This window comes from Lactuca saligna, chromosome 8 (assembly GCF_052625555.1).
Source record: "Lactuca saligna cultivar CGN05327 chromosome 8, ASM5262555v1, whole genome shotgun sequence".
Taxonomy (NCBI): domain Eukaryota; kingdom Viridiplantae; phylum Streptophyta; class Magnoliopsida; order Asterales; family Asteraceae; genus Lactuca; species Lactuca saligna.
The window spans coordinates 49,643,311-49,656,682 of NC_136424.1; the positions used below are offsets into that span (position 1 = coordinate 49,643,311).

Genomic DNA, 13,372 nt, shown 5'->3' on the forward strand with positions numbered 1-13,372 from the left:
GGTCGAATGACATTTTGTTCGTACACATACCGTAAAAATGCCGACTTGCTCATTGTCAGCTTTCTCATTATCTCTACGACCGATCAAGCTACGAATAACTCGATTATGACATATTTGCCTAGTCCTTTCCTATAACTTGTTTTCAAACTCATGTTGGATGATTCCTTCCCCACATAGGGATTCATAATATATGTTTAGATAATTCTATATAATTTAGTGTTATTTTTCCAACTCTAGTTGGCTTCCCCATTTAGAGATTCATAATTTATATGTTTTGTTAATTCTATATACTTTAACTTTAGTGTTATTTTGTATACATCTGCAATCAGTATTAATTTTTTGCATTTACTTCCAATTCTCATTACATTATTTTTCTTCAATTCAATACACAATTGATGGCTTCAAGCTTTTGGCCCTCTCAAATTCTTCTCAATTGATCAAATCGAGTATCAATATTTTCAACATAATCGAGATTCATCATTTTTTGACAAACTTCCACAAACCTACATGCAAACACACACTCTTGTTTTTTTTTTTTTTGCCTAATTTCAAGAAACACACATGATGATGATTGATGACCACACGAGATACATCAGTGGGCCCCACTAAGCTAAAACATGTGTGTCTGTCTGCCTGAACACCTGCAAACAACCCAATTACAGCACTAGAATCCAAAACAAGCCAGCTACAACGCATTTCGACTCTCAAGAATCAAGACATCCGCTACCAAAAGGATAAATGAAAAAAAAAAAAATTCAAAATTCAAAATTCAAATCGAATCTAATCACACAGCAAACGACAAATTCAACGTCCCCAAATCATCAAGATTCATTTCATCAAATGTCAAGTTCCAAAACCCACCTAATCTCATACCACAAAATTAGCCGAATCCCGTGTAAAAAGTACACATTTTTTTTTCGGGCATAAATCAAGCTTTAAATATACAACAACAACAATAACAACAACACATGTTTCAAAGATCATATCCCCCAAAATATTACAAGAATGGAACAACCTTCACCACCTTGAGAAACAAAACCAGACCAATGGATATCAAGGAAGTGGTCAACGGGTTGACCAAGTTACAAGCTCCATTGTTACTCGACCCACTTGGACCATTTGCAGATGGAGGGAGGACTATACTTGACCCACTTGATGGCACCACCGAGCTCGGAAGACCCGCCATGGGTGACCCACCGAGTTGACCGGGTGAAGGGGCCGGTGCCAATACCATGTCTGGGCTAACCACCGTAGGTGGTGCTGTTACTGGCGGCACCACCTGTGGCCCTACAAAAGTCATTAATGACAAAAGATTACGACAAAAAGCTACACATATTCTTGAATTTCAAGATTAGTTTACCTGGGCATCGTGGTTGAAGAGAACTCGACAACCTACAAAATTATAAAATTACAAAATAAGATTATCTTTATTCATTTCTTTTTTTGGGTAATGGTAAAAATGAGGAAATAGATAAATTATAGTGTAAAGTTAAGAAGAATACGTTGTGATTATAGTTCCATTGACAAATCCACCATAACCACAAGAAGTGACATTGCATCCAGCACTACTTTGTTGAACAGTGACATTTCCAAGCATTAGGTTACTGCTTTTACATTGCATACTTGAACAAGAAACTGATAATGAAGCTGGTTGACAATATAATCTGAAATAAATAACAAACAAGATCATCTGAATGAGACAATATAATCAATGGGATTGAAATTTGAAAGAAAGTGTTTATGTTATATGTTATAAGTTATATAAGTTATAACCTGCTTCCTGCTGTGCAACTACATTCCACACAATGATCTGCTGTGATTGCATAGCCTCCATTGGGTACAGATAATGCATAGTCTGATGCAGATCTTGGAAAGTTTGATGCACAAGCTGAAAACAATCCACAATAATATAAAAATTCAAAGAAAAGTTAGAAATGATTTTCTTGTTATGAAATAAAATGCAGAATAGTGTATAAGTTAGACAAAAGGGGCTTTCTTTAGTCAAAAGTTACGGATTGTCATCATTAGTACTCCCACTTCTTATTACATATATCGATTGTCATCATATGGCTATTAATGTTATGCTTTTAATCCTACAATTTTGTATATTTTATAGACTTGTATGACTATGAATAGTCAAAAGACTCATTTATAGTTTGAAAAATTGAGAATGGTAGTTCAAACGAGGGATCCATGAAAATGAACAAAAGCTAATACGGGGATGTTTTTATGTGCATTTAAACTAAATTTGACGACTTAAAGTGGTAATAAACACTTGAAATGAGTGTTTGGTTAGATGTGATTCTAATTATGATATCTGATTATTAATTTATCCAGGATCAAAACAATTATAACAAGTTTTTGTAATTCGATTATGGTTCTTTAAGTGGTCAAAAATGACATGCAAAATGCAGAATCAAACACTCTCCAAGTATAATTAGCTATTTTTGGGCGTTTTCCCTGAATAATATAATGGTTACTTAGCTTTAAACACCATATCAAAATCAAAATCGAAATGGGAATCTATATTCTTAAAGACACGCAGAGGATTTTTGTAACTAAAAGCCAAAAACAAACCTTAGGATTATACGAATTATTACCTGGTAAAGGAATAGCAAGAATATCGCCATCTTCAATGGCTGCATTACCCAAAGCATTAACACCCATCAGATCCGTCGTGGTCGTCTTATACCTCGCCGCGATCCCCGCCAATGTATCCACCGGTCTCACCACATACGACATGTAAATAGAAGGCAAAAAGTTATCGGTTCCATTAAAACACGTACAAGGCAAAGGCACAACAAGATTCTGCCCTACATCAAGCACAGAAGGATCCGATATGGAATTAGCCTCCTTAATCTGGTCAGCCGAGACAAGTCCGCCGTACACGGCGTCAGCGATGTTCGACAAGGTATCAGAAGGACGAGTTTTGTAATGTGTAGCTACAGATTTACGAATGCCGTCGACGCAAGAGCAGATGATGGGAATTTTGAGGAATAGTTGAGAGGGTAAGATGTGGGATTCGACGTCGGGGTAGGAGATGTCTATAGAGTTAGCAGAGAGGAGAACAATCGGGTCGATTTGAAAAAGGGCGGCAAGTTCTGAGACTTTGAGGTCGGTGTAAAGGGTGTAGCCGAGAAGAGCGTTACATGAGTCGTTGTTTGAGCAGGGTTCGATTGTGGACTTGGGGGTTACGACGGCGGCATTGAAGAGGAGGAGGAGGAGGACGGTGGCGACGACGACGAAACTGGCGGTGGTTGGTTTTCCCAAAGGCATTTTGGGGAGGGAAATTAGGGTTTTAGAGATTTGAGTTCATCAAAGTTGCAGAGAGGAGTGGGGTTTGAGGTAGTGAAGAAAGTGGTGTAGAAAAAAGATGGTGGACTCTTTTCCAGAGCTGTTGTTACTAGATTAAGAGTAGAGTACAAGTTTTATGTATTATTTTACAAACACTTTTGAATATTATTCTGATTTTCACAATTCTTGTTCTGGATTAATTTTGAAATAATTTCTTTTTGTATTGAGCTTGTTAAAACGAATAAAAGGACAAAGATAGATTAAATAATTAATACTTTATTTTAGATTTCTTTGATTGTTACCGTTTTCTTTGTACTTATTAAGAACGTCAAACTAAACCATTTTAAGTATTTTTCTAGAGATATTTTATAGCGAAAAAACACAAATTACACAAATTTCGGCTAAACTTAAATTATTTTTAAAAAAATAATCAAAAATAAATAAGTAACAAAGTCATAAGGCTGTAAAATGTGGGCAATACCCACTTGCGTTTTTGTGGCATTGCACCAGGAAAACGCCATGAAAACACCAAAAAAGAGGCAGTGTTTATCATGAAAACGCCGTCGTGAGAGAGAAAGAAGAAAAGAAAACATTTGTTTCCTTTCGTTGTTGCAACAATACATCATAACGTAACCCCTAATAACGTCGGGGCGGAGCAGTGTTCCAGACTTGCAACGACGCGATCTCGATGGTCAGGTCACAATAACGCCAACGAGCGTTGCTCACACCGGCCAGTCTAAGTGATAGTTCCTTGTCTGCGACTTCGTTTAATAGGCTAAGATTTCAAGGATCACAAGTGCAATTAAGTCTTATGGATATAAAACAAATCGTATATGGTATCTAACTTTCTTACAATTTTCTCTTATAAAAACTATAATTTCGTATCTTTTTTTCTTCTAAAACCTAATATATTGAATATTATTCTGGACATTTTAACTGTGATCTTTTGAGACTTTTAACTATGATCTTTTGAGACTTTTACTATGATTTGACACTTTGACTAAAAAGTACATAAAAATGCATACAATTTTTATAAAATGGGTTTTTATCTACATTATAACAATAAAAAATCAATGTTTTCAAATCTTATTTTCACTAAAAAAAACAAAGAGTTCTAGTCAGTTTTACATTGGTGCTTGCACTAATGGGGTCTGAGAGATTGTTGATGATCAACCGAAATATATTAGGCATTTCCTTTAAGAATTACGAAGTTATTCCACAAACATTACTTTTCCTGGTTTTTTTTTTATTTGGTAAAAAAAAAGTTGGTTTTGTAGATAAATTAAATATCAGTTTGTCTGTAACATCCCACTCCGAGATAACTCTTATTTGAATGTTTGGGCTATAATTTGATCTGGTAAAGGTCTTGGGTCTCAAAGAATAGAGTTTTGACCTTAAGGTATAAGGTTCTTGGGTTATGTGTTAAGACTTTGGGCCTAAAGCGAAGTTGCAGCCCAAGCCCATGAAAGTTAGGGTTTCTTCAGTGTTTAAAGATGTTAACTCAAGAACTCGATCATTCTCTTCAGCCTCCATTCCCCCAACTCGAAACCCTAACCTCATAAGCTTGTGGCTGCATCTTTGGAGATTTTGGTAATCTTTGAAGCTCTCAAGTGCTCAAGATTGGTGTTTGTTTCAATCCCCAACTCAAGAATCATCCCTTATTCCCATTTTCTGCATTGTATGTCTTCAAAGTCTTAATTTCATTAAAGTTTGTGCTTTCGGTTAAGATTTATATGGGTTTTTGGTCACTTTGGCCTTGTGTTCTTGGATTTTGAGTAACTCTAGAACTTTGGATGCCAATTGGTCATATTCTAGATTTGTGGAAAAAGAAAAGATGGTTGCTTATGTCCATTTCCAACCGTGCTTATAATTAGAAGCTTTTACAGACTTAATCGTGTTAGTATTTTGGATTGAGTTAGATCTAGCCCTTGGGATAGATAAAGTTATAAATTTTATCCATTAAGTCACTGAGAAGAACCAAAACTGAAAAGATGAGACTTTATATATATTAGGATCAAGCACTTAATGATGAAAGTGATTCAGATCGAAATCACGACGCGACCAAGAAAGGTCTATGGCGTGGTGGCGCGCTGCAACGCGTTTTTTTTGGACTTAGTCACGTCACAACCAAGGGTCCACCATGACACGATGGTCGTTGACTTTTTTTGACCGTTGACTTTTAACCAGTTTGACCTTGTGTCAAACTTGAAGGTCTTTGGGTTGTAGAGTGAGTTTTAACCTTTATTTGGTGTTAGACGATTCGTGGGTTTGATCGGTGCAAGGAGTTGAGAGTGCAACAGTGCTTCTCCGGTTTTATGATTCAAGTGAGTTTTCTTACTATGTTACGTACGACATTATATATCCTTTATGTTGGATTAGTGTCTAAGTCCATAACTATTTTGGTATGTACTTGACCCGATGGTGCATGGTCCTTTTGGGTTGCCTTCACCAAAGCAACTTGATAGGATGAATTATGGAGAGAAAGGATTAAATATGATTTATTAATATATTATGGGAATAATATATTAAAGGAGAAATCATATTGTTTAATTAATATTAGTCAATAATTAATTGGTAATTAGTTTTGTGATTAAAAGAGATTAATTAACTTAAGGGACTGGAATTGTAATTATAAGATAATTGCAATTTGGGCCATGGATTGCCTTGTATCAAGGATTGGACGAATTCTATGGGGAAGCCCATAAGGAAATCGTCCAAGGGCTTGATTAAAAGGAGTCTATGGGTTGCTTAGGGCTTAAGCATCCAAATTAGGGTTTCCTTGTTAGATAACCCTAATAGCCCAACTATATAAAGACCCCTTAAGGCTAAAAAACGTGGCTAAGATTCTTGTTAAGGTTTCTACACGTTTTTGGTAGCCTCCAACCTCTCTCCTCTTCATCCTCTTGCTTATGGTGTTTGTGAACCATTAGAGAAGTGACACTTGTGACTCTAAGCCTTCCAAAGTCAAATCAAGGAGATTTGGGATTGTTATTGCTACATAACAATCAAGGTAACATTATAAACTCATTCTTATGTTAATATGATTACTTGTATGCTAGAATTAGGGTTTATAGTCTTGGATTCAAAGCATGTACAATAGAGAAACCTAGATCCAAGCTTTAGGGTTTGTATGAGCACATAGGATGTCTTATGACCAAAACCCATCACTTTATATGGTAGGATATAGGTAATGTTACAGTACGGGTATGCTGGTTGACTAGGATAACTCCTTGTCATGTATGTACAGTGTATGCCACTTTGTATCACGATCTGTTAGACTTGTAGGGTCTTGAATATGGATTGTATGATATTGTTAGACGTCATGCTTAAATTGCATTTAAACTGGATAACTGGTAGTCTCATATTGGGGATGTGTGTAGCGCCTAGTTCCTGGTATGTAAATCTTAATTGAGTATTTTCTTTTTAAGCCTTGGACTCGGCAAGTCATAGGTCTGACTCGCCGAGTAGGGACGAGACCCGAGACACGTTTAAGTTGACGACTCGGCGAGTCCATATCCTGGACTCGGCGAGTCGCCACTGTTGGATGAAACCCTAAGTTTCAGGGGTTTGCACCCTATTTAAGCAACATATCCGCCCCAAGCCAGCCCCATTCACCCCCCAGAGCACCCAACCCTCGTTTAAGCTTGTTCTTTGAAGAGTTGAAGCAATTGTTGTGTGTTTTTGAAGGTTTTGAAGAAGAAGGGAAGTAGATCCAGAAGAAGGGAAGCCATCCAAGCACCATTGTGTTCTCTCAACAGTTCCATTGAGGTATATCCCGTTTTTCCCCTGTTTCTATGCTTATTACTTCATTTAAGACATTCTTGAGCCATTCCCTAAGCTTATATGTGCATAATATCCCGAAATAAGTCGATTGGTTTCTAGATCCAAGCATAGTTGAGCTCCAAGAGCTCAGATCCACTACCTTTATGATCCCATATTGCATATAAACATTAGATCTACTCTTTTGGTGCATTTTAAACCCTAAAAACCCCATAGATGGATATTTACACGTAAATTTGGAAACTTTACGTGTTATTCATGCTCTAGGAGCCCAGATCTACAAATGACATGGATTGGATTCGAGCAAAATCGCATTTTTAGCTCTTGCATGGAGCGGACTCGGCGAGTCGCTCATCTGACTCGGCGAGTCCAGTCGCGAGTCTCCGGGTTTGCCCCTTTTTTTTTGTTATGTCGAGTCGTGAGGTGAGTCCAGGAGGGACTCGGTGAGTTGGAAGCCAAAACTCACCCATAATGGAACTCGGCGAGTCGATGCCCAGACTCGGCGAGTTCAAGGCAATCTCCTTAGATCAAGATCAGACTCGGCGAGTTGTTCATACAACTCGGCGAGTCGCAGCATAAGTGTTCATCGGATGAAGATGAACTCGCCGAGTTGTTCATACAAATCGACGGGTAGGATGAAGGACTTGAACATCAGTTTGGATGGAGAACTCGTCGAGTCAACGCCTAACTCGACAAGTAGAAATAGAAGCCTGGATAGTCGTTTGGACATGGACTCGACGAGTTTGATAGCCAACTCGGCGAGTCGGGTCAACTAGAAGTTGACTCTGACTTTGACTTAGGGCATGGTCGGGGGTAAAAGGGTCATTTCACCCAAAGGACAGTAAATAGTGATTGATTGAGTATGTTGTGGGAATTACAGCCGGAGGATTTCCGAAGTAGCAGCAGCAGCAGACAGTCGGTTCCCACACAGACCAGCAGCTATTTCGAGGTGAGTTTCCTTTCAGTAGTAACGGGTCTAAGGCACCAAGGCCGGCCCGTATAGACGAGACGTTAGTATTAGAGTGTGGGCCGAGCCCGTACCTCTTAATTGAGTTGATTACGATATATGTTGGTATGATAGAGTTGTCTATACTTGTTGTCTGTGTGATACTTGTATGATATGAGATGGTGGTTGAGTGTGGGCAATGCCCGTATCTCTCCGAGAGTGGAGTGTGGGCTAGGCCCGTATCTCCCAGATAGCGAAGTGTGGGCAGGGCCCGTATCTTCACGAGTGTGGGCATGGCCCGTATCTCGCAGAAAGCGAAGTATGGGCAGGGCCTGTATCTTCACGAGTGTGGGCAGGGCCCGTATCTCATAGTTGAATGTTGTTTGTTATATGCTTGCATGGTATGAGGTATTATGGGGGAACTCACTAAGCTTTGTGATTACGATTTGCAGTTTTGTTTTCAGGTACCTCTTCAACTAGGGGAAAGGAGCCGGCGCGGTAGCAGCATATCACACATATGCTTTTGTTTTCCGCATTAAAGATTTTCTGGGATATACTCTTAATTTCTGGGATATACTTTGAATTCTGATTATGATGTCACCGGTTTTCAGACGTGGATTTTTATCATGAATGTTTATAATGATGTTTTACGTTTTCACCTAAATTAAAAATGAAATTTTTAACCGGTAATTTTGGGGCGTTACAAGTTGGTATCAGAGCCCTGGTTTGAGGGATTCGGACACACCTTCGGGGGTGTTTGAACTCAAATTGAGGGATTAAAAGATTTTGGAAAGAGAAAAGATTTTCTAAAAGGGTTAAGTAAAGGGTTTTAAGAAATAATAATGTGTGTGATGTGCGCAACTGGCCGAGCTCAAGTAAGTATTCCCCAAAATACCCATACAAGTTTATGTTATGTTTATCAGCTTTTATAGAACAGCATGCTAGAATAGGAATAAGGATCTAGGAGTGATGCCTTATGTGCCTGCTTCATGTGCTTAAGTATATGAAAGAATTGCATGCTAGGTTTGAGTAGACAACAGTAGGGTAGCCTGTTTAGGTTATTCCTAATAGTACGAGTTTAGCATTGTATGATAGTTTAGTGCTCTCTGCGAGGATAGTGTTGCTTGAGATTGTTTTCCTTATGTCCATATGTTGTTTGCTTTGTGCTATGTGGGCTTTGAAGTGATGGGAGTTAACTGTTAGGTGAATACGCTAAAGTCACATGTGATCAGGGTTGTATAAACTCAGAGTGTTGGATTTGACCCTATTGTGTAGCTCTTGTTTGAGTCTTAACCGTTGTAGGGATGAGTCCTTTACTCGAAGGATTATCCGAGCCTCATCACATGTGATTGTATTCAGGTAATAGTTAATTGGCATCACCAAGAGGCCTTCAACGACTGAGGACTGGGTTGGGTGAAGTCAGGGGTTTCCTAGGGCAAGCCTAGGATAAAGAGTAACAGTGATTAGTGGTAGTGGAAGGGACCTGGTGGAGTTAAGGCAGTCCTTGAAGAAGGTACGGATAGATGTGGAAGGTAGTATGGGCCCGTACTAGTGAAAGCAGAGGATCCGTACCCGAACCAAGGAAGGCCAAGATAAGACCGGGGAACTTGTAGTGAGTAGGATCCCTCCAGGGGTATTAGTATCGCTAACAATTGTTATTTCTTGTATTTCAGAATGGTGGTACTACGCCCGAGGCTAGCGGTTGGCAGTTCAAGAGAGGGGTCGGGTTCGGTATCAGGTTCTGAGCCAGTAGATGAGAGGCTGCGCGAATTCATTGCGTCTGAGATCATCATGGGTATCCTTGAGTCGACCCTCATTATCTTTGGGTCGATCAAGGAAGGGATCATCGAGTTGATGGAGGACCGCCTCAGGGCGTTCAGGAGCGACATGGCATCCGGCTAGTCGGGATCTCGCACGCTGTCCTTTAAGGACTTCAGGGGCAGCGGTGCGCCGGATTTCCACGGGGTGAAAGACCCATTGCCGCCAGACGATGGATTGCAGACATCGAGTCTGCACAGCTGACTAGTTTCTACCCCGAGGGGTCGAAGGTGAGGTATGCAGCAGGGTGTTTATGGGATCGAGCTCGAGATTGGTGGGAGTCAGTGGGTGACTCGTTGGGAGCCTCAGCTATCGAGGCTATGACCTGGTCGGACTTTGTGACCAGGTTCAGGGCAGAGTTTGTGCCGGCTATCGAGCTTCAACAGCTGGCCAGGGAGTTTTTGGATATGAGGTAGACGACTGAGACTGTGGCGGAGATCACCGCCAAGTTCCGGGAGAGGGCCTTGTTGGTGCCCCAGTATGCAGGTGACGAGTATATGAGGAGGACCCGCTATCATGATATGCTTCGAGCTGACATCTAGGAGCATGTTAGCTTTTCAGCTTGCCCTACCCTGGAGTCCATGATCGCCAAGGCGAGGGAAAGGGAGATTGATTTAGAGCACATTCGAAAGAGGAAAGCAGAGGCGGGTCAGGTGATTGGGACTTCAGGGAAGAAGTCCCGGGGATCAGATGGGAGGCCGAAAGGCCAAGGGGGACCGGGCCGCTGCGGGAAATGCGGCAGGACACATGAGGGAGCATGTCGGTGGGGATCAGAAGGCTGCTACAAGTGCGGCAAGGCAGGGCACTTTAGCAGGGATTGTACTACTCCCGTTTCGGCGATATGGACATCTGAGTTGCTGTGTTTCCACTTCAACCATAAGGGCCACAAGAAGGCCAATTGCCCCTAGTTGACAGGTTCAGCGCCGGTAAAGGCGCCAGCTCCAGCGACCCTGCGGATCACAGATAGCTGACAGGGCAAGGCAGAGCCTCCAGTGGTGAGGAGCCGAGCATTCCAGCTGACCACCGAGGAGGCACGCGCAGCACCCGATGTGGTGACAGGTATGATTCTTTTCCTTCTCGTTTATTTATATGATGTTATGATATTGAGATATGATATGTATATGTATATGTGTTAGGATTGTTCCATGTGAATGGTACCCCAGTCCAAGTGTTGTTCGACTCGGGTGCATCCCGGTCGTTTGTTTCCCTTACGCTTAGCAAGAAGTTTCCTGAGTCTTTGGGCATGCTGGATTGCCCTTTGGAAGTAGAGATTGCTGATGATCGATCGGTGCGAGCGTTGATGGTATTTCGGGACTGCGTATTGCGTTTGTTTGAGGAGCGCTACTTGGTGGATTTGGTTCCCATTCCGTTGCGTGGGAACAAGGTGATCATAGGCATGGACTGGTTGAGCCCTAATGGGGTGGTGATAGATTGTACGCAGCAGCTAGTGCAAGTCAGGCCCCAGGTGGGGGAGAGTTAGTGATTCGTGGCGAGAGACCACAGCGTGGACCTGCTGTGTGTTCAGCAGCGAAGGCTAGACGTTACCTTCAGCAGGGATGTGCAGGATACGTTGCGTACGTGATGGATACCCGGGAGGCGGGTAATTCGACCGTGAGCGAGGTTCCGGTGGTGCAAGATTTCGTAGATGTTTTCCCAGAGGAGCTTCCTGGGATACCTCCTGAGCGACAGGTGGAGTTCAGGATTGACCTCGTTCCTGGTGCGGCCCCGATAGCCAAGGCACCATATCGGCTGGCTCCTCCTGAGATGCAGGAGTTGTCTACGCAGCTGCAGGAGCTGCTAGATAAGGGATTCATTAGGCCGAGCAGTTCACCCTGGGGAGCCCCTATTCTGTTTGTGAAAAAGAAGGACGGGTCGCACCGGATGTGTATAGATTATCGGGAGTTGAATAAGGTAACGGTGAAGAACCGTTACCCACTCCCGAGGATTGATGACCTTTTTGACCAGCTGTAGGGAGCATTTTGGTTCTCCAAGATTGATTTGCATTCAGGTTATCATCAGATGAGGGTCAGGGAGAAGGATACGTAGAAGACCGCATTTCGGACGCGCTATGGCCGCTATGAGTTCGTGGTGATGCCGTTTGGGCTCACCAATGCTCCTGCCACGTTCATGGACCTCATGAACCGCGTATGCAGACCGATGTTGGATCGGTCTGTGATAGTCTTTATCGATGACATCTTGGTTTATTCCAAGACGTAGGAGGAGCATGAGGAGCATCTGAGAGAGGTTTTGGAGACCCTAAGGAGGGAGAGCTTGTATGCCAAGTTCTCCAAGTGTGAGTTTTGGTTGCGGGAGGTGCATTTTCTCGGGCACCTTGTCAACCAGAACGGGATTCTGGTCGATCCGGCTAAGGTCGAGGCCGTGATGAGATGGGAGCTGCCAGTCGAGCTCAGCCAGATCCATAACACTTTCCATGTCTCTTAGCTGCGGAAGTGTTTAGTGGATGATTCAGCAGTGGTGCCGTTGGAGGATATTCAGGTTGACGACAGCCTGAATTATATTGAGCGTTTAGTCGCGATCCTCGACAGGAAGTCGAAGGATTTGAGGAACAAAAGGGTGGAGTTAGTGAAGGTGCAATGGCAGCACCGAAAGGGTTCGGAGTGGACTTGTGAGCCGGTGGATGAAATGATGGAGCATTACCCCGAGCTGTTCCAGGATCGAGCAGCAGAGTTCGAGGACGAAGTCTAAAATAAGTGGGGGAGATTTGTAGCGCCTAGTTCCTGGTATGTAAATCTTAATTGAGTATTTTCCTTTTAAGCCTTGGACTCGGCGGGTCATAGGTCCGACTCGCCGAGTAGGGACGAGACCCGGGACATGTTTAAGTTGACGACTCGGCGAGTCCATATCCTGGACTCCGCGAGTCACCACTGTTGGATGAAACCCTAAGTTTCAGGGGTTTGCACCCTATTTAAGCAACATATCCGCCCCAAGCTAGCCCCATTCACCCCCAGAGCTCCCAACCCTCGTTTAAGCTTGTTCTTTGAAGAGTTGAAGCAATTGTTGTGTGTTTTTGAAGGTTTTGAAGAAGAAGGGAAGTAGATCCAGAAGAAGGGAAGCCATCCAAGCACCATTGTGTTCTCTTAACAGTTCCATTGAGGTATATCCCGTTTTTCCCCTGTTTCTATGCTTATTGCTTCATTTAAGACATTCTTGAGCCATTCCCCAAGCTTGTATGTGCATAATATCCCGAAATAAGTTGATTGGTTTCTAGATCCAAGCATAGTTAAGCTCCAGGAGCTCAGATCCACTACCTTTATGAGCCCATATTGCATATAAACCTTAGATCTACTCTTTTGGTGCATTTTAAACCCTAAGAACCCCATAGATGGAGATTTACACGTAAAGTTGGAAACTTTACGTGTTATTCATGCTCTAGGAGCCCAGATCTACAAATGACATGGATTGGATTCGAGCAAAATCGCATTTTTAGCTCTTGCATGGAGCGGACTCGGCGAGTCGCTCATCTGACTCGGCGAGTCCAGTCGCGAGTCTCCGGGTTTGCCCCTTTTTTTTGTT

At 42.2% G+C, this 13,372-nt stretch overlaps 1 protein-coding gene across 1 annotated transcript; it reads right to left on the bottom strand.

The window, feature by feature from the left end:
* Window positions 1-803: 803 nt before the first annotated feature.
* LOC145011978 (lysM domain-containing GPI-anchored protein 1-like) lies at window positions 804-3,358 on the bottom strand. Its single transcript, XM_078970733.1, has 5 exons — window positions 2,601-3,358; window positions 1,774-1,888; window positions 1,503-1,664; window positions 1,361-1,392; window positions 804-1,287 (listed from the first exon to the last, which is right to left on the bottom strand). Exons 1-5 carry the CDS (start codon window positions 3,274-3,276, stop codon window positions 998-1,000), a joined length of 1,275 nt encoding a protein of 424 aa, XP_078826859.1. The 5' UTR covers window positions 3,277-3,358; the 3' UTR covers window positions 804-997.
* Between the last annotated feature and the right edge of the window lie 10,014 nt (window positions 3,359-13,372).